This window comes from Mustela putorius, unplaced genomic scaffold (assembly GCF_011764305.1).
Source record: "Mustela putorius furo isolate JIRA1106 unplaced genomic scaffold, ASM1176430v1.1 tig00000083_pilon_pilon_pilon, whole genome shotgun sequence".
Lineage (NCBI taxonomy): Eukaryota > Metazoa > Chordata > Mammalia > Carnivora > Mustelidae > Mustela > Mustela putorius.
Window position 1 is genome coordinate 11796141 of NW_025421273.1, and position 23358 is coordinate 11819498.

The window sequence follows — 23358 nt, forward strand, 5'->3', positions numbered from 1 at the left end:
GCCCTCACACTTTGGACATGCTGAATAACTACAGGGTTTGCCTTGGAAACCAAAGGATTGTGGGCCATCTGCTGAGATGGAGTGATGGTATTATTGTTGGAAGGACTTTCTCCCTGCACGAAGTAAATTTGAAAACCTGGAAAACATCCATTTTCCAAATTGTTTCTACAATAATACATTTTATTCTGGCATGGTATTTATTTAATAGTGTGGGTTCTGCTGTCACACTGTCCTGGTTTAAATCTAGGCCACTGTAGTTCTGAACTTTGGGCAGGTTAAATGGTAACCTTAGGGTGCCTGGGTGGCTTAGTGGGTTAAGTGCCTGACTCTTGTTTCGGCTTAGGTCATGATCTTGGCTGTGAGGTTGATTTCCACGTTGGGCTTGCGCTCAGCACATAGTCTGCTTGGGATTCTCTGTCCTCATGCTTGTGTGTGTGTGCGCTGGTGTGTGCTCTCTCTCAGATCTTTAAAAAAGTAAAATGGTAACCTTAATAATACCTTTCCTCTTACTGGGTGATGGAACTATTACATGAACTGTGTTGGAAAGCAGTATTTTCACATAGTTCAAGGAATGTCTGGGCTTCAGCTGTGGTTAGTCGTCTTGTTATTCTGGTGTCCTCTATCCCCTGCAGTATCCAGAACACTTTGTAGTCTGTGAAGGCTACCTTTCCTGCAACCCTGGTTTCAGACATGGCATTTCCACGTCCCCACACCGATCTGGGAATACCCTCTTCTTTCCACCTCCATTTTCTGGTGAAATCCAGCCCCCTGGTAGATTTCTCTAAGGCCAGCCTTCCAACTTCCTGTGCCCTCTAACCACTAACTCTTACTAGAACCAAAAGAAGCAAATGGATTTGGAACGGATTGCTGGACTGGCCTGGGCATGGAGTGTGAGAACGCACCAGGGGAGCTCCCAGGCGGTCTTGCTGGGGCTGCAGGAGGGGGGTTTTGGAGAGCAGAGAGGGTGTGCAGGCCAAGGAGTTGGGGTGCCTCTGGGACAGTCATAGACTAGGTTTTAACAACCATGTTTGAAAGCCTAAAAATTAACCAAGTGGGAGGCAAGAGGCTTATGGCAAAGCCAGAGATTTGCATTAAATTATTTCCCATTGTTCAGCAGATGGATTGCCTTCTCTGCCAGTGACATTTTTATCAAAGATTCTCAATTCTAAGACACACCATGAGGTAGATAAGAAGGATAACTTGCCAAAATAGCTACGTCATGCATGTATACCCAAATGTAAGATATTTCTTGGAATCCGAAACATCCACAGATATTAGAATCCAGAAAGTTCAGTGGTCTGGGAGTCCTAAGAGGCTGTCATGGCACCTCCCCCTCCATTCACAGCAGGAGGGCAGTCTTGGTCCCTTCCAGCCTGAGCCTCTACCCAGAATGCCAGTCTCTGCGGAAGGCTTACCGGTTGAGATGTTGCTTTGGGAACATGTGTGTGGTTTGAGTGGAAGCACCTGCTGCCCTGTGGTGTGGGCATCAGGAGATGTCATGCTGCCTACCAGCCACACGTGCCCCAATAAAGTGACATCGTGAAGAGGTCATCCCTGTGAAGCAGCCAGGGTCACAGTGGAAAAGAAGGTGGCAGGGGAGCAGATGGGGACACTTGCAGACCACCAGGTAATAGAGAAGGAGGCTCAGCTGGCTGGGTAGTCCCTCTAGAGGGGCTTCTCTGGGGAAAAAAGGCCGGGCTGGGGCTGGGTAGGGTCAGGAAGGCTTCTGAAAAACCTGGCCTTTGCCTGTGTGTTTCCTTACCCCTAGCTCCTGTACCACAGTTACAGTACTGAGCTGTCTGCCAGCCCTCCCTCCCTCCCTCCACAAGGCTAGGCTGGGAGTTGACGACTAGGTGTGTTGTGTTAGTAGCTGGAGCAGTCCTTAAGGCCAGGCCGGAGCAGGGTGGGGCAGAGGGGTGGAGCTGTGCCCCAGGCAGTGCTCGAGGAGTGAGTCAGGGACATCAGCCCACAGCCATTGAGCCTTTAGACTGCAGCACCATTCTGGGTGCTCTGCCAGCTCCCATAGTCCACACACACCTGCTGCGATAGGTGCTGCTGTTTTGTCGTCTTAGAAATAGGGCACAGAGTTTGGTGCTTAGCTCAAGGGCACAAGTAGGGGTTTGGAGGTGCCTGACCAGTCCCAACTGTCATGCTCTGTGGTCAGCTGTGTGTGTGTTAGAAAGCTGTGTTGGTGGTAGGGTTGAAGGGGCACTGGGAGGCGGGAGATCTGATAGGAAGAGGTAGCAGCTGCGCGGATGACAGGGTGGATGGATTCAAGAGGGGTCCTGTCTTTCCTGCCGTCTTCATGCCTCTCAAGTAGACCTCCTTCTGTCCAGGGCCCTTGTCTTAGTCCACTGGTTCCTGTGGTGGGGCCTTGGTAACACCACTGGCATTGCCTCAGAACTTGTGAGAAAGGCAAAATTTTGAGTCCCATCCCAGACCTGCTGAGGCTGGTGCAGAAGTTTGAGAACCCCTGTCCTTGTCCAGAGCACTACTGCCCAGGGTGGGTGTCTGCAGAGCCTCCTCCTTGTTCTGATTCTCCCTGAGTCCCTAGCCTTGCCCAGTGCTCAGGGCTTCCCCCACCAGAAGCCAGCTTTGCCCCTTGTACCCTGATAACACCCTGACTCCTGGCTTCTGACTTCCATGTTTTTGCTTCTCATGTGCTCCCTTTTCCACTGCATCTCTGACACAACTTAACGTAGGTAGCTGCCACTTCCCAGTGGGAGGCCCTTGAAGTCCAAGGGCCTTTTAGTTCTCTAGCAGCCTCTTCACTTGCTGCTTTGTCTGCCCTTCCTGGAACCTCCCACTTAGCTTCCCAGTCCACAGTTTCTTGGTTATACCTGACTCGCCTGTTGCCAGTGACAGAAGTCTCAGCTAGGCATGCAGAGTGAATCAGGGCAGGTGACTCTCGTCTCCTCCTTTAAATTATCAGCTCCTCCAGAGGGCAGTGGTGAAGTTGTGGAAAGAGCCAGAGGACCTGGGCTCTGCTCTGGCCTCAAACTCCATGCCCTCCTGGTTGCAAGGAGTCCACGAGGTTATGTGTGGCAGTTCAGATTCTCTTGCCTTTTCCCAGCAGCTGGCACAGGACTCTGGAAGGGTGTGAACAGCCAGAAAGAAGAGAGGTGGGGGCATAACGAGTCTGAGCTCAGGCTTCGGGACCCGGTGGCCCAGTGCTCTATAAGAGGGCTTGCTTCCCAAGAAAACCTCAAGCAAGCACGTGAGTTTGCATGGAGTATTCAGCAAAGTACTCGTAAAGGGTCAGACTGAGCTTTGTTGTTGATGATGCAGATGGGAGCATTTATCACCTTAATACTTTCCTTGTTTTTCAGGACTTCGAGATACTGGAAATCTACTTGGCTGCAAATAGCTATGCTCGCCAGAGGATGACTAATCGACGGGTGTGAGAAGTTGAGAGCAGGCAACTTTCAGCTTCCTTGCTAACCTCTGTATAGGTTCCTTCCTTCTCTGTAGGGTGGAGTCAAAGAGCACAATGAGTACTGTGAGTTTTATCAGCTTGTGAATTTTCTTCTTAAAGATTTTATTGTTTTTCTTATTTGTGAGAATGTGCCTAGGAGTGTGGGGGGGAGAGCAGAGGAGCAAACTCGACCCTGCTTGGGGAGTCAGACATGGAGCTTGATCCCAGGACCCTGAGATCACAACCTGAGCCCAAGTCAGACATTTAACCAACTGCACCACCAAGGTGCCCACTTGTGAATTTTATTTTTGAGGCTAAGCAGCTACCTTATTCCTTAGGGCACGTTAATGAGAATATCATAAAGGTGCTCTAAGTAACCCTTGTTCTCGAAGGAAAGTGTGCAGGGCTGTGGGCAGCTACAGATGTAGTTATCTGGAGGAGTCTGCTGTTTTGGGTGGTGTCCTAAAGACACAGTAATAGCTGCGGATTCAGGAATTTTCTATCCCCAGAGCAGCTGTTGGTGTCGTGGAAATGTCAGGACCCTGGTTTATTGAATCCTTTACAACCTAGTGTACATTTTCCCTTCTCTTTCCTTTCCCCCTGTGTAGTTTTTGGCCCAGTATGAGCACAGTGGTAATTAGTGATCCTTCGTGAGAGTTTTCTTACACCAAGTGACCAAAGTCGGTACATATGTTGTGAGCTTTCATCAGACTGCAGAGGCCGTGCCTTGTAACAGGTGTTCCCTGGAGCCCCTTGAGCTCCAGAGAAGATTGCCTGAAGGTCTCCTCTGTAGCTTATTCCCTGCTGATCAAGTTGCTCAGATGATCTAAACTCAAAACAGCTGTTTTCTGAGATACTGATTCATATCAGGTGGCCCAGCTGTGAAAAGGCAGACTTGTATTCTCTCCCCAGGCTCCAGAGGTGCCATGCGTGTGCAGGCAGGTGAAACTGAACTGCCATAGAAACCCTATAGCTTCCACTCACTGCCCCCAGGTGCTCCTCATCCTGACCAGTCCCAGTCCCTCATGTGCTCGGAGCTTGCTGTTGATACTTCTATACAAAAGGGCCTTTGCTTCCCTGGACCTGCCCTTTTAAAAGGCAGGTGACTCCCTACCTTGGCTCCTTATCTGCAGATTGCCCCTGCAGCTCACTTGTAAGGAAACAGATGTCCTGAGTCTGGGCACCTTCTCTCTGAAGCCAATGGCTTGCCCAGGTAGGATCTGGTTAGACAGAGCAATGTAACCTCTTACTTGACTGTTAAGAAATTGGCTAAACTTCCTCAGAATGGCATAAATCACTTACATGGTCAGTTTGAATTGAAAGCTGTGACCCTCTCCTGCTAGTGCAGAGGGGGATGGCCACACTGAGAGTAACAGGGCAGCGGGGAAAATGTCCGCCAGTGTTTTAGGGTTTCTGGAGGCTGGCCCTGCACTAGCAGTCCCCTGCACCCTTGCCCTCTGGGGAATGTGGATGGAGAGGGAGGTGGGGTTGTGGGGGGTGGAGGGCTAGGGGGAGGGTACTGAATCCTGAGATGGTCCTGAATCCTGAGATGGTCGTCCTAGGAGGGTGAGGGATAGCCTTATAATGGAGATCAAATTTGCATAGGTTTTTGAAAGCTGTGTAAGAATTGGCCAGGTGAGGAGAGGGAGAACTGTGTAGTCCAGTCATGGAAGGGACGAGAGAGCTGCTGGGGAAGAGGATTGCTATGGGGTGTAGGGTAGGGGTCGTGGCCTTGAGAGCACACGTTGCTCTAGTGCCCATGGCGGGATATGCCGAGTCCAGCACCTAGACTTTGGTCAGGGTGCATGGCTGCTGCTTGCCTCCCTCAGAGGGGACCAGAAACCATGCAGGTGGCTGTGGCAGAGCATGAAGGGTCCTATTCAGCAGTATCTCCTAAGAAACATGTGGTCCTTTGCAGAGGAAGGAAAATAGAAGGACAACTTCAGAGAGAAAGGGGGGAAACTTAAGTAGCCTTGGTCTTCTGGTGGCAGCTCGGGCCGCCGGTAGACACTGGGCCATAGACTCTGCTGAGGCTGGAGTGGCAGCTCTCTGGACAGAGCAGCTCCTGGAGGGAGAACTTAGAACTACTGTGGCCGCTTGTCCGTGGGCCCTCTTGGAGATAGTTCTCTGCTCCTTAGATCCATGGAAAGTTGCTAAGCCCAAATCTTAATTTCCAACACTCCCCAAGCTGCCATTTGCTGCTGAGGCATGGCTGGAATACAGCAAGAGTCAGGCGTCTCTCTCTTGGCTGGGCAGTACGTGTTGTGCTAAGTGGTGGGTGCCCTTAGGTCTTGTGCACATCTTGCCAGCAGTGTCTGTCCTTCCACAGTTTCTGGAGACATAGTGCTTAGTAGAGTGTGCAAGGAGGTTGGGTCGTGCTGGCCTCCTGTGTCTGTGTTCAGTACTTGGCACTTCCGAGTGCTGAGAAGTTGCCACCCCAGTTCAGAGCATCAGTGCGCCCAGTGGCAGTGAGAACCAGAAACACAGAGGGCCGGGATTGGCTGGGGCCATGCAGGGTGGGAACAACAAGGTGACAGGGTCAGGTGGGCGGTTGGTTCTCCTTTGAGGAAGGCCATACGAGGCATGTTCTCCCCCTGCGTTTCAGGGCCAGCCTGGTCAGAAGTGCCGGTGCATGCCGGGAAGCAGGTCCCAAGGGTGTGGGGGGCAGCTGGCAGGGAGTTTGGACTGCACATCCGCTGGCTGAGAGCTTGAGCCTTCCAGAAGGCAGGGCTCCTGGGTGGCCACTGGGAACTTTGGTTCTTTGAGCTCAGGGCCATGGTTGTGAGGTTGTGAACTGCACTGATGAGTACCCTAAATGTTGATGGATTCCCAAAGACAAGACCTACTTTCTACAGTGGTTGGAAATGTGGGAAACTGAGGGTCTTGGGGTTGAAACAACAAAAAGGCCTCAATGAGACCAAATACACATCCAAGGAGGACAGGTCTGCGACTTTTGGTGAAAAGAAGGGGTTTCTGGCCAAGTCCTGACCGGGGTCAGAGGCTCCTGTGGAGATGTGTAGTATAGTGTGTCAGGTACTTTTGACAGACCAATAGTTTGATGCAACAGAAGTTTTATTTTATAGGGTTTATATTCACTTTATGTTTAGGATTATTTCTCTTTAAATATTCAGTATTCTGGAATGTCAAGTTTTGTTTTTGTTGTTACTGTTTTTAAAGAGGGGAGGGGGCAGAGGGAGAGAGAATTTCAGGCAGGTTCCTCACTCAGCACAGAGCCCGATGCCAGGCTTGATCTCACAACCCTGAAATCATGACCTGAGCCACAATCAGGAGTCAGACACTTAACCGATTATATCAACCAGGTGCTCCTAGAATGTCAAGTTTTGAAAGGACCCATTATCTCAGGTTGCCTCACTGGTCTCCTACTTTTTCTACCTTTTTTTTTTTTTTAAGGTTTTTTTTTTATTTATTTGAGAGAAGCTTGGGGAGGGGCATAGGGAGAGGGAGAAGCAGGCTCCCCGCTTAGCAGGGAGCCCAACACAGGGCTCAGTCCCAGGACCCCAGGATCATGACCTGAGCATTAACTGACAGCCACCCAGGTGCCCCATGGTCCTTACTCTTGTTGATGAATTGAGCCATTCCCATGTTGACCTTTTATTCTTCTTGAAGTTGTATCAGTCGGGAGTTCATGTGACTGTTTCTTTACCTGGATACCCTCAGAGAAAGCGTCGTGGTGGCACAGTAAATTCTAGACAAGCCCAGAAGCGAACTCGGGAAGCAGCCTCCACCCCTGAGATGGCCTTGGAAGCAGAACCCATAGAACTTGTGGAAAGTGGTAAGATCGCCGGGAATGCTGTGACCATGGGATGCTGGAGTGGTGCAGCATGCATGGGTGGGCCCAGCCATGGGGTCTTGTGCAAGCTGTACCATCTGAGCCTCCCATTACCCTCCCAAATGGAATCGTCCTAATCCCCCTGCGTAGAGTTGTCATTAAGGTCAATGCTTAGCTCAGTGCCTGTTAGTTAACACTTACTGCACACCAGTTAGCATCTGTCCTTGTCTTTATAAGACCTACATAGTCTCAGACTTCACCTGCTGCTCAGAACTGAAAGCTGACTTTGAGCAAGACCTGCCCTCCTTGGTGGTGTAAGAGCTCCATGGGTTTTGACAGCCGCTTAGGAGGGCTAACCATTTAACCTTCCGGGAATGTGTGGCTGGGGAGATGAGACTGCCCTGGGCCCACCTTTTCTTTTCTTTTTTTTTTTTTTTAAGATTTTATTTATTTATTTGACAGAGAGAGATCACAGTAGGAGAGAGGAAGGGAAGAGATCACAGAGAGAGGAAGGGAAGCAGGCCCCCTGCTGAGCAGAGAGCCTGATGTGGGACTCGATCCCAGGACCCTGAGATCATGACCTGAGCCGAAGGCAGTGGCTTAACCCACTGAGCCACCCAGGCGCCCCATGGGCCCACCTTTTCAATTTGAAACTGTACATCCAGTTCGCTTGGCCTCCTGAAGTAGTCAGCTTTCCTTTTCCCTTTTTCATTGAGACACAGAATCTCCCCCAGAAGGCATCTCTGTGGAGAGAGCCATCTGTGCTGGAGGGAGCTGCTATAGGCAGAAGCCAGATTGTGCACACACGGCCTGTGGGATTGTGGCTTCTGTTTGTGAGAGCCAGAAATTAAGTCTGCCAGGAGGAGAGTGGCTCTATGACTTAGATTATATCAGTATATGGACTATTTTTTTTTAAAAGGACGGGGTCATTTTGTATAAATTATATTCAACATCTCTGATATATTGTGGGTTTTACTCCTGTGAATCTTTTTTAATAAAAGAAAATAAAGCAAATTTGAATTGCTAAATGTATTACGAGTAACTATCCCCAGACAAGTACTACTTCCTTTTTTTTTTTCTTTTAATTTGACAGAGATCACAAGTAGGCAGAGAGAGAGAGAGAGAGGGAGGGAAGCAGGCTCTCCGCTGAGCAGAGAGACCGATGTGGGGCTCAATCCCAGGACCCCAAGATCATGACCTGAGCCGAAGGCAGAGGTTTTAACCCACTGAGCCACCCAGGTGCCCCGAACAAGTACTACTTCTAAAAATCCTACTCTCGTATGTCTTTAGTGCTATAATAGAAGCATAAATGATCATAAATCTTTTTTTAGTTCATATAAATGGAAGTAGTCCTTTGCGGTTCATTCTTACCTGCCACAGAGAAGTGCTTCTACCCAGTCTGTCCTGTGCTCACGAGGACACCACAGTAGATCCTAGGGCTCAGAGGCACGCAAAGGAACAGGCTGAGTCCAGTCTGGTGTGCTGGGAGTCCAGGGGATCAGTAAACACCAACCTGTTGTCCTGCTTGAGAGCCACATGAGGATGACTATCTCACTGATGAGGGTGCAGAGCTGAGTCTGATGAGGTCTGAGGGTGAGCGGCAGCCTCGAGGAGGAGGTTTAAGGCAGGTCCATGCCAAAGAGAAAGGCCCTGAGGTGAGCATGCCTGGTCCTTTCCCCAGATGTCCCCCAGTATTCTTAGGTAGGTCCCTGCCTCTTCCCTGTGCAGGGGCAGGTGGGGGCACTGAGGCCTAGTTGTGTGACAGTGTGAGGCCACAGGGATGAGGTCTGCATGTGCACAGACATGATCCCCTCTCTCCTTGGTGTAGGTGTAAACCATAGGCCTCCACTCGGAATTCTGAAACGGTGTTCGTTGGCTGTCACCCCTGAAAGGGGATTGGACCTGATGCTCTGCATTCTATACTTTGAGGGGGCTTTAGTTTGGTATAAGCCCGTGCTCCATTTTTAATCATTTAATGAAGCTTCGAGTGTTATGCCATTAATTTCCTGCTAATGCTTGTTAAAATGCTTTATTTTAAAGCCGGAGACGAAATAGTGGATCTCACCTGTGAATCATTAGAGCCTGTGGTTGTTGACCTGACTCACAATGACTCTGTTGTGGTAAGTGTCAGAGCGGGATGGGCGATCCCTCCTGGCTGTGGGCCCTTAGCCAGCACCAGCTTCTGAAGGCGCTGGTCACAGGTTCTGGTTTATGCCGAAGAAACTCAGACATTCAGTGACTAGATAGAGCCCAAGACAGAAAGTGTTTCTGTAAAATCCTTTGTTAGGGCTTTGTTTCCTGTGGACACAGTACATCTATGTGACCCTGGCTTGCTGGCACTAAAGCTGTTTGGGGAGAGCCCCCAGAGTTGCCTGTTCTGCACTTCATACCAGCTGTGTGACTTCCGGAAAGTTCTTAGGCTCATTCGCTCCGAATGGAGGAATATGCCCTGCATGCCAGTAGGGTATTGGGAGGGTCAAGAATCACCTTATATCTGAGTGCCGGGCGCCCTGTGGTGCCCAGTAGGTGTGAGTTGCACCCTCCCAGCTGGTTGGGACGAGAATGCTTGCTTAGCACTGCCAGCACTGCTGCCAGGGGTCTCTGGAGGCACACAAGCAGCTTGCCTTGGAGGGTGCAGGCACCCTGTGTCCCTCCTTGATTCCAGGGACGATGGGGCTTGGAAGCTGCTTGTGGCACCAGCTGTGGGCCCTCACAGAGAGCACACTTGCCCGCCGTGTTGGCCCTCAGGGAAGGAGACCTGCCTCACAGGGTGGGGGTCTGTACCTGTGTGTGGGTCCGGGTGGCCGCTCAGCCCACAGACCTGCACCTTAAGGCTGCGTCTGCCTCTCCAGGATGACTCTTGAGTGCTGTTTGATCTGATGTGCAGTTGTAGAGTGGAGCAGATGGGAGGCAGGTGCTGCTGGGGATGGGGGTTGGTAGTAGCTGAGTGTCCCCCTGGCTTTGGGGCCCACTGGTTCTGGGCTTGTTCTGATTGTGGTTATAATTGCAGAGTAGGGTTGTGCTGAGAAGCTTCAAGACTTCTTTAAAAGAAAAGAAGTGCAATGATGGGGATCTGTCTTGACAGATTTAGAGGTTTAAACTCTGGTCTTGGTTGAAAACCACCAGTCCTGTTGTGTGTCTGCACACCTCTCCCCTCACCCCACAAAGGAAAGGCAGTTGAAACCTGTATTTTCTCTGACACTCAGTCCCCGACCTGCAGCCCCAGGGGGATAGCCAAGATTCTGCTTGTAAGACCTTCTAGCCCTCAAGGAGACAGTGACTGGCTTCTGTTGTGTGATGTACCAGCATCATGAAATCTCTTTCATGCCTTGGATTATTTATTTATTTTTTAATGACTACCCTTTCTAATGTTCTCCTTCCTGACCTTTCCTACCTTCTTTGTTTCCCTGGGCATGGAAAGTCATCAGGGGATGTAGAACAAGACTGCTAGGGTCTGGGGAGCTGCCCTGGGAATGGATGGCTGGCCAAGGCCGGAGATGGGGCAAGGGGGTGCTGGCCTGGGAGGTAGGAGTCCTGGTTTTCCGGTCTTAGATACATTGGTCATTTTGGTCATGGTCTAAGGTTCCCAGCTATAAAAATATAATAAGGCTTGGGCTTTAAAGCACTCCTGATTCTAATCATTCTCTACTTTTTGTTGTTCATAAATTCAAATGCCAGTTTTTAAATTTACAGTAAGAAATACATGTGAGGCTGAAGTTCTCACTCTAAGCATATCTACTTGGAAAACCTAATAGTATTAAGTCAGGACAGGGAGTGTCCATCAGGTGAATTTTGAGTCAGGCAGGCCTCGCCAGCAACAGTGATGAATGTTTCACCCCTTTGGCCCTGCTGGGAGTAGCTAGCTCTGTATCTTAAAGACCAGAATCTGTGTATCGCCTGATCAGGGCCTGACTTCAGAACTTGAGGGAGCCCTCTGATGAGAAACTTCTGAGATTCTTTTTCCAACTCTCTAAAAGACTCTAGAGCCCAGTGAACTAAAAGAACTAAACAGTGCTTTGAGATGCAATAAGGCTTTATACATCTCTGCTTAGGTATTTTCTCTCCAAATTAACTTCTATTTTGGGCATTGCATAGCCAAAAAAGGCCATCACTGCTGGATCCCAGGACATGTGTATCTTTGAATTTTGCTTAACTTTTCTAAAGGGGTTTTGCTTGTTCACATTCTTACCGGTGTTTGCGGTGCTCACCACCACTTCTGGCCAGTCTGATGGTTTTGAACACCTCTCGTGTTCATTGGTAGTTCTTTTTGTCTTTTGTGAAGTGCCTGTTAAAATCTTTTTTTTTTTTTTAATAGATTTTATTTATTTGATGGAGAGAGAGAGATAGCCAGAGTGCGAACACAAGCAGGGGAGTGGGAGAGGGAGAAGCAGGCTTCCTGCTGAGCAGGGAGCCCAGTACGGGTCTCCATCCCAGAATCCTGGGATCATGAGCTGAGTTGATGGCAGACATCCAGTGACTGAGCCACCTAGGCACCCCTAAAATCTTTTTTTTTAACTGTTCTTTTTACACACATGTTGTGTATACAGCTTTTACAGTAGCCGAACAAATTGATCTAGAATGGAACAACCCCTTGAGTTCTCATCTGTTTGGTTGTGTGCTGTGTATGTGTTTGTGTGTTTCCCAGACATCTTTTAAATGGGCTCTACACCCAACGTGAATTGCATGCTTCACTGACTGAGTTAGCCAGGCACTCCTTTCTGCCTTGTTTTTGCTTTTTTTTTTTTTTTTTTTTCTTGAGGAATTCTTTCTAAGTGATTAAGTATGAGCGTGCCACTGGTCAAGTTAGGTTTTGTGTCTTTTTCTGAGGGGTCTGCCTTTTTCATTTCAATTTATAAAGGTTCTTAATTTTAATACCATTGTATCTGTCAATTTGTTGAAAATAATCCATATAAAAATTCATTCTGTATTCTGAGTTTTACTGTTTTGCTTTCTACAAGTGAGTCTGTAACCCACTTGAATTGCCTTTCGTGTGTGGTTTGAAGCAGGTTATTTCGCTCTTCTTAGTGAAGTCTTAACAGTATTCCTTGTGGTGGTTTTGCAAATCTTTTGTTAAAAGATGTATTCCGGGGTGCCTGGGTGGCTCAGTGGGTTAAGTCTGCCTTTGGCTCAGGTAATGGTCTCAGGGTCCTGGGATCGAGTCCTGCATCGGGCTCCCTGCTGAGCCCTCTCTCTGTGTCTGCCTCTCTGCCTGCTTGTGATCTCTCTCTGTCAAATAAATAAAATCTTTACTAAAAAAAAAAAAAGATGTATTCCTAAATACATAGTATTTTAGGAAGCTATTAAAAATGGTATTATAGGGGCACCTGGGTGGCTTAGTGGGTAAAACCTCTGCCTTTGGTCTAGGTCATGATCTCAGGGTCCTGGAATCAAGCCCCACATCGGGCTCTCTACTTAGCGAGGAGCATGCTTCCCCCTCTCTCTCTGACTGCCTCTCTGCCTACTTGGATCTCTCACTCTGTCAAATAAATAAAATCATTTTTTAAAAATGGTATTATAGGGGCACCTGGGTGGCTCAGTGGGTTAAAGCATCTGCTTTCGGCTTCAGGTCATGATCCCAGGGTCCTGGGATCGAGCCCCACATTGGGTTCTCTGCTTAGCAGGGAGCCTGCTTCCCCCCCCCCCCCCCGCCTGCCTCTCTGACTACTTGTGATCTCTGTCTGTCAAATAAATAAATAAAATCTTAAAAAGAAAAGGTATTATAAAGTCTCTGTTTCTTTTTTGTTTTTATTTGCTAATATAAAGAAATGCAGCTGATTTTATCTCTTGATTCTTTTTTCAGTGTAGCAATTCTTAATCTAAATCTTTTGGTTTTCTGTGTACACAGAATAAATTTTGGTTCTTTACTATACCTTTTTTTTTTTTCCTTAACACACTGGCTAAAGAAAATTCATCACTTGCTGAATAAATGGGGACAGTCCTGGACATTCTTGTCTCATCCCAAATCTGAAGGAATCCTTTCAGATTTGGACCGTAAAATAAGTTCTTTGTGGTAGGTTTTATTGCTGTCATTGTTTATGCCCTTTATTCAGACTAGAGAAATTCATTTCCCTCTGTTTTCTGTTGGACTGCAAATTGAAGAATCAGTGTTAATTTGGGGTACCTGGGTGGCTCAGTCAGTTAAGTGTCCATCTTTGATTTTGGCTTAGGTCGTGATCTCAGGAAAGTCTGCTTAAGATTTTCTCCTCCCTCTGCGTCCACCCCATGCTTGTGCACACAAGCATGCACTCTGTCTCAAATAAATAAAATAAAAAATAAAAACATGCTTCCTCTTAAAGAATCAGTGTTGAATTTTAACACTCCAACAGAGTTAAACTAATTAAATGTTGTGGTCTTTTTATATATTGCCAGATTCTGTTTGCTACTATTTTATACATGACTTCTGCCTCTATTTTTGTGAGTAAGATTGGTTTGTCTGTAATTTTCATCTTATACATCTTTCTTATGAGGTTTCTGATATCAGAGTACTGGTATCTTTATTGTTAAGTGAGTTGGGCATCCTTTTTTCTGTCATCCAGATTTGTAATCTTGGAGTTACTTCTTTCTTGCAAGTTTGGTGGAACTCCACTGTGAAGGTACCTAGCCTCAAATTTTTTGGAATTTGTGAGTCTCATTTAAAATGTTTACTTTTGGCAGTTGCTCTTCCTGCCCATGGGTCCTGTCCCCGTGCCTTAATAAATCACCATTTTGTACCCCCCCCCCAAAAAAAGTTTACTTTTGTTGGTGTACATTTGTTTGTGATATCTTAATTCTGTGGAATCCGTAGTGATGGCTCCTTTTTCATTTCTTCTGATTTGGTTGTGTTTTCTTTCTCTTTAGATTAGTATCACCAGATGTTTATTAGATCTTTCAGAGAAACAACTTTTAGCTTTGTGGAGCCTTTCTCTTGTAAGTTTGTTTTCTTTCAGGATTGCTGCTTTTTTTCCCTGAGTTTATTTTGCTGTTTTTTTAATTTACTAATTTTCATCATTTCTTTTCTAATACCTTTAAGATTATCTCTTTTAAGCTGTATTGTACAGATTTTGTTACTAGTATTTTATGTTCAGTTCCTTGTATTTATCAAATTAGTATTTTTTAACTTCCAAACATATGGAGGTTTTATTTCCTTTTGTCGCGGTTATGGATTTCTTCTTCTTCTTCTTTTTTTAAAGATTTATTTATTTGTCAGAGAGAGAGAATGTGCACAAGCAGGGGGAGTGGCAGGCAGAGGGAGAAACAGGCTCCTCCCTGAGCAGAGGAGCCCAGTGGGTCTTGGGATCATGACCTGAGCCAAAGGCAGATGCTTACTTAATTAAGTGAGCCACCCAGGCATATGTATTTTTACTAGTTCTTTGAATTAGTGCATTATTGGTCAGAAAATACATTGTATGTATCAAGTTCTTTGATAATTCCTTAGACTTTCTTTGAGCCTGGCCTACACGAGGTAGCTAGCCTTCATTGAATGACCTGGCCCCCCAGGTCCTGCCTGGGCTTTGGTTTCTTGGTGAAGGTTTCACAAGTAAGCTTCAGTTTTTCAAGAATCTTCTGTGCTTTTTTTTTTTCCTCTGAATTATTGTAGTCCCTTCAGTTTGAGTGTGTTTTTGGATACCTCTTTATTTAAAAATGTGTATGTTTTATCTTGTTTTGAAATACTAGCGTGCTATTTACTGGAAACCTCTGCTTGTATTTCCCATCCTCTTTTCACCTGGCTTAACAGGTGAAGTAAGATTTTCAGACCACCTTTTTTTTTTTTTTTTTTTTTAGGATTTTATTTGTTTATTAGAGAGTACAGAACCAGGGGAGGGGCGGAGGAAGAGGGAGAAGCAGACTCCACCCCAGTAGGGAGCTGGACATGGTGCTCAGTCCCAGGACCCCAAGATCATGATCTGAGCCAAAGGCAGGTACTTAGCTAACCGAGCCCCCCAGGCGCCCGTCCTTTCATTAGCATTTGCAGCATCTCAGCCTCTGCCCTAGCTCCCAGGGGTGACTCATTGGTAGAAAAGATTTACTCCTCTCTTTAAGAAACTGCTTGTTTTAGGGGGAAGATATTGAAAGTGGTATTTGCTTACACTGTTTTCCTTCACTGAATTTCAAAAAAGTATTATTTTTGTTATTTCAAAGAGTGTTTCTTTTAAAGTCAGGTTGATTTCCCTGGAATGTCTTTCTGGTTTGTCTCCATGGTGGACCAGTGAGTCATGCTACTTGTGTTACGCTCCGTATCTTCCTAGCTCTTCATTCGAGAGCCTGTTGAAAGGGTGTGCTTTAATGGAAGCTCCCTTGCAGCTAAGAGCAGAGTCCTGTCCATCTCTGTGGGAATAATCGAGGGCCTGAGGGGTACCCAGTGACTGCTAGAATGAGTGAACCAGTATAATTCCATATGAAGAAAGAAGGGCTCTGTCCCCATGTCCAGGAATCGGGGAAACCGTTAGTTGTACGTGGAATCACGCAGGGAGCGCTAACTTTAGCTGGAATGTGACTCTCAGAACCAGTTTTCCTGGTACTCCTAGCGCGGCTACAGGAATAAGAGTCTGTAATTGCATGCTGCATGCCGCTGTTGGAGCTGAAGACTAGCCACTCACGCTCAAAGTGGTTGGAGGTGGCCGATTTTTCCAGGGCAGCAACATGCGAAGCCATGTGGGGAGTCCTCTAAAGCAAGTGGCTTGCAGGGTTTCTTCTGGCTGGGGGGGTGTTCTTAGAAGTGCAAGGGGTCCACTTGCCACAGAGGACCCCAGACTCCTGCTTGGTTTTGTCCCACTTTTCCCCCCAGCATATTGACTGCAGCCCCAGGAGGGACCTAGAATGTGAAGTCCACTGGTAGAGGAGGGACTTGTCCTCCCCCACTTACCAGGGGCTTGTGACATGGGTATCAGCACTTACTCAGGTGTTCTGAGGCTCAGCTGTGCTTCAGAAACTCAGAGGGCCTTTGTGACTCACCTGAAATCCATGTGCCCCAGTGTGAAAGCAGGCGACAGCTGGGTGCCTGCTGTGGATTGTCCATTCTCCATACGTGTCATTTGTCTCTCTGATCTGCAGTTTATCCCATAGTCAAGAAGGCAGACCGAAAGGTGAAGTGAGATGTTCGGGTCTCATCTCAGGCCACTTGCCATAGTACTAACTCAGCTGCCAGGGGTTTTGTTTCTTTTAAAGTCCTCTCAGTCAGATCAGAGGCCCCAGAGTGCACCCACTACCTCGCACACCTCTGTTTCCTGTGCCTGGGAAGTGCTGTGCTACCTTCAGGGTCCCATCCATGCAGAAGGGCCATTCCAAAGTGCCTGTGGACACCTCCAGGGGTCCTGGAATTTGATGTAGTTCAGCTGCTGGCTGGAGGGAGCACCAGTCACAGTGTTGTGTGCCCCTCAACCAGGCTGTGGCACTGTTTTTTTCTGCCCTTTGGACAAGAAGCTTCCTTTCTGAGCTTTTGTGTTGAAGATGGGGACAGAGTCATCACCAGTGAGGGGAGCTCTCTGGTCAGTACGCATTCATTTACTCAGTAGCTGTGTAATGAGCACCTGTCTTGAGCCTGGGGACAAGGCAGCAAAGGTACCACCCCGAGGGGTCAGGTCTGGCCCGACCTCAGCACTGCCTGGGAGTGAGCTGGGTCTGACTCACAGGAGCCTTTGGAGACCCAGTTCTCACACACTGCTCATTAGGGAGCCAGCAGCATCCTGTTCCTTCCAGGTGTCTCCACACCCAGTCAGATGACCCCTTGTGGTAAAGGGAGGTGAGGCTGTGTTGGGAGTGCTAGAAAGCTAGGATCATCTCTGCCTACAGCAGATTTTTCTTCTGTTCCTGGCTAAATTCAGAGCTCCCCTTGTATAGATGTCATAGGGACTGAACCTCCTGACAGCCCAAGCTCTTTTTCCAGTACATAATCCCAATGAAGAGATTGCCAGTCTCCCAATTTCATAGTCCCACACTCTAGCCTCCTCTATAGGGAAGAGGGAGCACCTTTGGTAGCTCCCTCTGTGGGTTGTGTTCTCATCTGCAAAAGGAAGGTCTTCATGCTTAGACCATCCTTCTTCCCAGGATGGCTCTTTGTATCTGTCAGGGTTCAGGTTGGAAGACCGAATCCACCCAATTGCTTTAAAGTATAAATGGATTTTAATACATGAGAAGAGCTACTGCTTGGTACTGAAAAGGCTAAAGGAGCAGGTCTTCAGGAATAACTCTAGACAGTTCAGCCTTGACCTACCATAAGAGCTGTTACCTCTGCCCCAAGCAGAAGGGTAGGAGGTGGAAGCCACCATCTGCACTGATCTCTTTGGGTTCAAGGAAACACTAGCAAGCCCCTCGTCAGGGAGGAGGGGCCTCTGCCATGACACCAGCCTTGTCCGCCACCACTGACACTGACAGCCCCTGAAACTGGCCTCTGAGTGTCTCACTGAGGGGAACTTCTTAGTTCGTGTTCAGAATCCCTGCCACGAGGGAGTTGGGCTGAAGGGAGCTTCTGGATTCTGCAGGGCAGGCTGGTATGCTCTCCCATGTGGGCATCTGCCAAGGAGGGGTGGGCAGCAAGCCTTGGAGCGGCAGTCAGGAGCACTTACCTGAAGTGGATGGCCTGTGATGAGCAAGAGGGAAAGGGGGTGCTCCCAGTGCTGGCATAGGCAGGTTTATGAGCACAGAGGGGGTTGACGAAGTGGGGCGGGAAACTATTGTAGCAAAAATAGTCCTGATGTAAGTTCCAAGTCATTAGATATGGCCTGGTCAAGTTCTCTGTAACTTTTTCATAGGCCCAGAGAACACGGAATCAGATTGATCTTGGTCCTTGGTGTGCCATTCACCAGTCGCTGCACATCCTACTTTGTTTAATTGTTCCCAGTAATAAGCACTGAAAACCCTCTTCACAGTAAGGCTCCGCCCTTGGCATAGCCTACATGACATATAGGATTCTTATCATTGGCCCCACCAGATCAGGAGAGTGTATGGAGCCAGTCCTGGGCTCCGTGTCCCCAGGGCCCTGTGACGGTTGTTGGCTTACTTAGTCCTTGCAGCAGTATGCTGAGCTGTGGGCACTGGTGCCTCTTTTCTCCACAAGAGGAAGTTGGCAACTCCCAGAGGGTAAGTAACCTCCCTAGATCACGAGGCCAGCCACTCCCAGACTCACTCAGTGCCAGGTGGACACTGCAGTGTGTTAGCTGCCGGGAGGCAGAGGTGCCTGGGATGGGCCTCACTGGAGAGGAGAGGTGTACAGATGTCTCGTTGGTGCTACCTGGGCAGGTCCTCTCCCTGTACCTTTCCTGCCCTGCGGGAGGGTTTTACGGGGCCCCTGAGGAGTTTGCATTTGAGACAGGAAATGTTTCAATTTTACCATTTAAGATAAGTTTTTTTAAAATACAGGGTATATTATGTCATACTGATTGTGTCTTTCTCTTTTTTCTCCTTTTTAAAAGATTGTTGACGGTGAGTGGTTTCCTCTCTCTTTCATTGGGTTTGCATACAGAATGGCAGTGGGTGGGGGGCACAGAGCTGAAGTCCTTGCCAGGCCTGTGACAGTGCCAGGCGGGAAGACGTCTATAGTCAGTGCTCTGTGGTTGCTGAGGAGACCGCATACTCACTGCGGAGCTATGGTCCCACTGGGTTTTGAAAAAAGCTCGCCACCTTAGACTTTAGGTGGCCTCCCACTCCGATACCTGCTCATGGCAGGAATGGGGCTTCTGGGAAGAGAGAAGAGTGGCCTTTACCGAGCTGGGCAGGACCTACCTGGCGTGGCTGGGTGTGGTGGCTGTGCCTCTTGGGCCTGGGATTGGCCTTTCCCAGGCAGGAAGGGGTGGTGAGGAGACAGGGCTGGGGATCCTGCTCTGAACATGGACTCACACCTTAGAAAGGAGGCGGCCAAGGCGAAATGCGAGGCGGCCACGCCAGGAGCACGCTGACAGCTGTGTGGTGAGCAGTGATGACGAGGAGCTCTCCAGGGACAGAGACGTGTATGTGACTACCCATACTCCCCGAAATACCAGAGAGGAGGCAGCCACGGGACTCAGGTATCACATTCCCGCTGCCCTGCTGCCTCACCACATACCTTTGGTCACGTGGGACCCCTTGCATCCCTTGTCCCCTGGAGTTGGGATCCTCTACTCCCCACCCTACCCCCACTTGCATTTCTCAGGGGTAGGGTAATAGGAATACCGGACCTTGCACAACTTCTGGGAGCCCATAGCTCGAGAAGGTCTTGTCTAATCAGCTGCACCACAGCTGAGTACAGGTGGGTCTGGATTTAGAGCCAGATCAGCCAATCCCAGTGGGACAAGACTGTGTGTGGCACTGGCAGGGTGGTATGACTAGCCATGGGCTGGTGGCACACTCCACCACCTACTGTTTAGAGCCGACCCAGTGGCTCTCTGTGATCTGCAGCAGGAATGCTCAGAGGTGCTAGGCAGAGCTCCTGCCCCAGACAAGGGAGGCGGATTGCACAGGCTGGGGGCTCGGGAGGATAGGGCCCCTCTGGGTGTCTGCTCCTTAGTTCCCCTTTCACCTCCCTGCTGCACTCCCTTGGGGCAGCTGGCCTTTCTATAAGTCTCCGGGTGCCTGTGCTAAGGGATACGGGCTGCTTCTGTGAAGCCACTTAGGGTAACTGAATGTTTAAGTTTGCCAAGGAACTGACATGAAGCACTGTGATTTTAGGCCCTCTGGTACTGTCAGTTGTCCGATCTGCATGGACGGGTACTCTGAGGTAAGCTAACTTAGCTGTGTCTTCCTTGCTTCTGATTTCCACATGGCTTTAGTGAAAGGGTCTTCAGAGAGAGGGTCTTCTCTTTCGATGGAATTTGACCCCTCTCTTCCACAGTCAGGCCTGGCTGGCCTGTGCCTGTCACACATCTCTGTGCTAGCTTCTTCTTGGGCCCTGCAGCCTTCACCTGTAGCCCCTGTGTTTCTTGAGCTTCCACGTGAAGGGTGTCCATCCCATGTGTTCCCATCCCAGCCTCAGCAGAAGCAACTAGTGCTTCCTGTGGCCCCCTGGAGCCATCGAGCACTGCCCACCGTGTGCTCCCATGGCAGCCCCCAGACTCCATTGGCCTGTGGTTCAGGCGTCTGGGGTTCCTCCAGTACTCTTTGGCTGTTGCTACCAGGAGAGTGGCTCCTGCCTCTGCTCTTGGCTTCAGAGACCCCACTCATACTTGTCTGACACTACAGAGCAGGTAGGGATCTTCAGTTCTCCAGACCTGCCTGGTCCTTCCTCCCCTTATCTCAGCAGAAGTGAGGTTCTCTGGGGACTGCTGCTGCACGGGAACCAGAGCAGACATGAAGGCTGTTCCTTCTTCTGTTTTCTAGATTGTGCAGAATGGACGTCTCATTGTTTCTACAGAATGTGGCCACGTCTTTTGTAGCCAGTGCCTCCGTGACTCCCTCAAGAATGCTAACACTTGCCCAACTTGCAGGAAAAAGATCAACCACAAACGATACCACCCCATATATATATGAATTGTGGAGAGCTGCTCAGGAGAGGTGGACTAACAGACAGACAGCCTGGCTGGGTTCTCCACACAGCCATTCATGGGTTCTCTGCCTCAATTTCCTGAGCTCGAAAAGACTATTTCAAAATCAACATCTGATATGTAAACTGCTCTTTCGTTTCCAGCCCCCACTTAGGCCCTTTTGGTACCTCCTTAGGGCCTTCCTCTCTGCTCCTCTGGGTGGTCTGGTTCCAGGGCAGGAGAGAGGGAGTTAGACACATTGGAACTGAGAATCGTGGCTCTAGCATCTTTCTGGAACCTGCATGTTTGCCAAGAAATTTTTCCCCATTTGGAAAGTTGGCCCCAGCTTCCTCCTGGCAATGTCGTCAAGGGACTGGCCCCGGTCAGAGAGCACGTGGGTCTGCGCAGCTCTCCCTGGCAAGTGACATCGACTCAGGCGTCTGTCTGCCACAGTGAGCAAGCCACACAAGGTCCATCCGGCCCGAGGATCCCAGGTGTGAGCACAGCCCTGCAAAGACGCACCACTGGACATTTCTTTTCCCTCAAGAGTCAAAGGTCACCCGTGATCCCACCTGCACGTTAGCATTGATGTGCGGGGACTTCTACAGATCAAGAGAATCTCTACAGGGCAATTCCCAGGTTCCTAAGAACGAAATGTGCAATAAAGCCTGTTCTTGGCCTACTTTTCAGCAGCCCAGGAGATGTAGCACTCCTAGTGTCCCCTCAGAGGCCTCACGTTGCCTGTGGAGCAGTGCCTGTCACACCCCGTCCTATTTCCCACCTGTTCTCAGGAACTTAACCCATGTCCCAGAGTTTTCACCTGGCACAGGCCCTGCAAGCAGGGCAGACATGTGGTCGGGTATCCTCTCTCTTTTCTGATAAGATGTGCCCTGTTTGCCACATGCCCTTGGGTCCTCAGTTCCCACTGCCTAATGTCTACTCAAGCATCAGTACTGGGAGGTGATGGCAGTCCTTGGGGCCTTACCAGCCACCCATGTCCATGCTGGTGTCCAAGTCATGGCTGCCCAGAGTTGCAGTGAGTGTGGCCCACCTGCCATCAGCTGGGCTCTTTGGCTTTCACCCACATCCCCACGCAGTTGACATTCACTTTAGAAGCTGCTCCTCTGGCCTTCCAGTCTCTGATCCTTTGGGCTTTTGACTGCTCCATAGATTGGGTTGGCCAAGTATGGTGGCCTCTCCTCCCCAAGGCAGCCAGATAAGACGCTCTGCTTAAGTCTCTGGGTTTGAGCCTCTTGGTCCTTGAGGAGGCTGTGGGGTGGCCTGAGCTGCCCCTCACAGCCCAGGGTCTGGGGCAGCTCATGGGGGAGAGACCTTGCCGTGTCAGCCTGCCTCTGTCTCCACATCCCACTTTCTCAGAGGGTTTTAGGCCAAACCAGCAGCCTCTTCGTGTGCGACATCTTCAAGGCAGGAACGGGGGCCTCCTCTGGCTTTGCTAGCAATAACTGACCTTCAGTTCCCCCTTCTGAAGGAGCAGGGACTTGGCACAGAATTCACTTTAAACGGGGCTGAAGGAGTGTCCCTCCTCTATGTGAAAAGAAATTTGTTTTAGTCTTCATTCTGACTTTTTCACTGTTTGGCTCACTTCCAGTTAATTTGGATGAAAGTAATTTTCTCCGTGGAGTCGAGGAGGGCAGGACGTCACTTCTCGTTGGCACGATGCTGGGTGTGTCTGCCCTCTGTTTGGACATCATTACCATTAAGTTCCTTCTGGGCTTCATGGAAACTCTTTTGTTGTGTTCCAGCAGTACCCAGACTTCAGAAATCAAGACAGCTGTGCAGCCAGAATCTTTAAGTTTTGTGCTTAAGGACAGATGGTTGATCGTAAAGGTTGTATTCCTTCCTACTAAATTAAATTGGGGAAAAAAGGTTTAGTTTCTACTATTTAGAAACTGCAAAATAGGAAAAGATCGGTAAGAAAAATAAATCATTTTCTTTTCTTCATTGTACATAGTTCAAATCTTTCTTTGTTACATTTAAACTATATCCATGTACATCAGTCTGTTTGGGACTCCTGCTAGTGTTACAGGTGGAAATAAAACCATTAATTTGAACCAGATTTCTTTCATACGTTCATTTGCTCTCTGGGATGGATCTTCTCCCCCTTTGCCCTAGGTGTGTGCTTCCTGTCTGCCTCCAGTTTAGCACATTTTATCAGTGTGTGCAGGAAAGTTAGCTTGTCTGGCTACTGATCTAAAAACCAGGCAAGAGGTCATTCTTGGAGTGGAACTACAAGTCCAGCCCCTGGAATCCTTCAGCAGAATCTTCACCTCAGCCCTAAGAAGCAAGGCTGGCCGTGAGGCTGTCTGCAGCACCGTCTCAGGAGAGGAGCCCTGAGCAGCAGGGACTCAGATGGAGCTGGGATTCTGACAGTGCGGTGCACCTATCTCAGCTACCCAGACCACGGTCGCTGTCCACTCTGGGGTGGGGGCCGGGGGGACGTGGTATGTTGGTCAGTGACCTAGGTGATCAGTGCCAGGAAAGCTGGAAAGAGAGAGTGGGCTTGGGATTCCCAGGCAGTTGATACTGGCAGAGCTCGCCTCCGCCTTTCTCCGGGTCGCTCGAGTGGCCCCAGAGATAGAAAAGGTGAATGAGCTGGCCACCTAGAGCTCCCAGAGGCCCTCCTTTCGGTTGAAGTCAAAACAGATCAGAGGGAAATGCAGTTAATTCAAACACTCCCTGCACATAGGCCATGCGCCAGTATTGTACTTGGCTCTGGTGGGTAT

General features: G+C 49.0%; 1 protein-coding gene across 2 annotated transcripts in view; it reads left to right on the plus strand.

Annotated features, from left to right (window-relative positions):
• RNF4 (ring finger protein 4) overlaps positions 1 to 22691 on the plus strand; it is a 36032-nt gene extending 13341 nt beyond the window's left edge. The window contains exons 1-8 of one of the 2 annotated variants that reach the window (XM_013045801.2): positions 3077 to 3217; positions 3330 to 3499; positions 7094 to 7208; positions 9246 to 9325; positions 18593 to 18602; positions 19024 to 19183; positions 19824 to 19872; positions 20472 to 22691. In XM_013045801.2, the coding sequence (XP_012901255.1) occupies positions 3491 to 3499; positions 7094 to 7208; positions 9246 to 9325; positions 18593 to 18602; positions 19024 to 19183; positions 19824 to 19872; positions 20472 to 20621 (573 nt within the window). In that variant the 5' untranslated portion in view covers positions 3077 to 3217; positions 3330 to 3490 and the 3' untranslated portion in view covers positions 20622 to 22691. Of the gene's footprint in view, positions 1 to 3076; positions 3218 to 3329; positions 3500 to 7093; positions 7209 to 9245; positions 9326 to 18592; positions 18603 to 19023; positions 19184 to 19823; positions 19873 to 20471 lie in introns of those variants that run through there. The other variant, XM_013045800.2, reaches the window with a different exon arrangement.
• Positions 22692 to 23358: the final 667 nt, after the last annotated feature.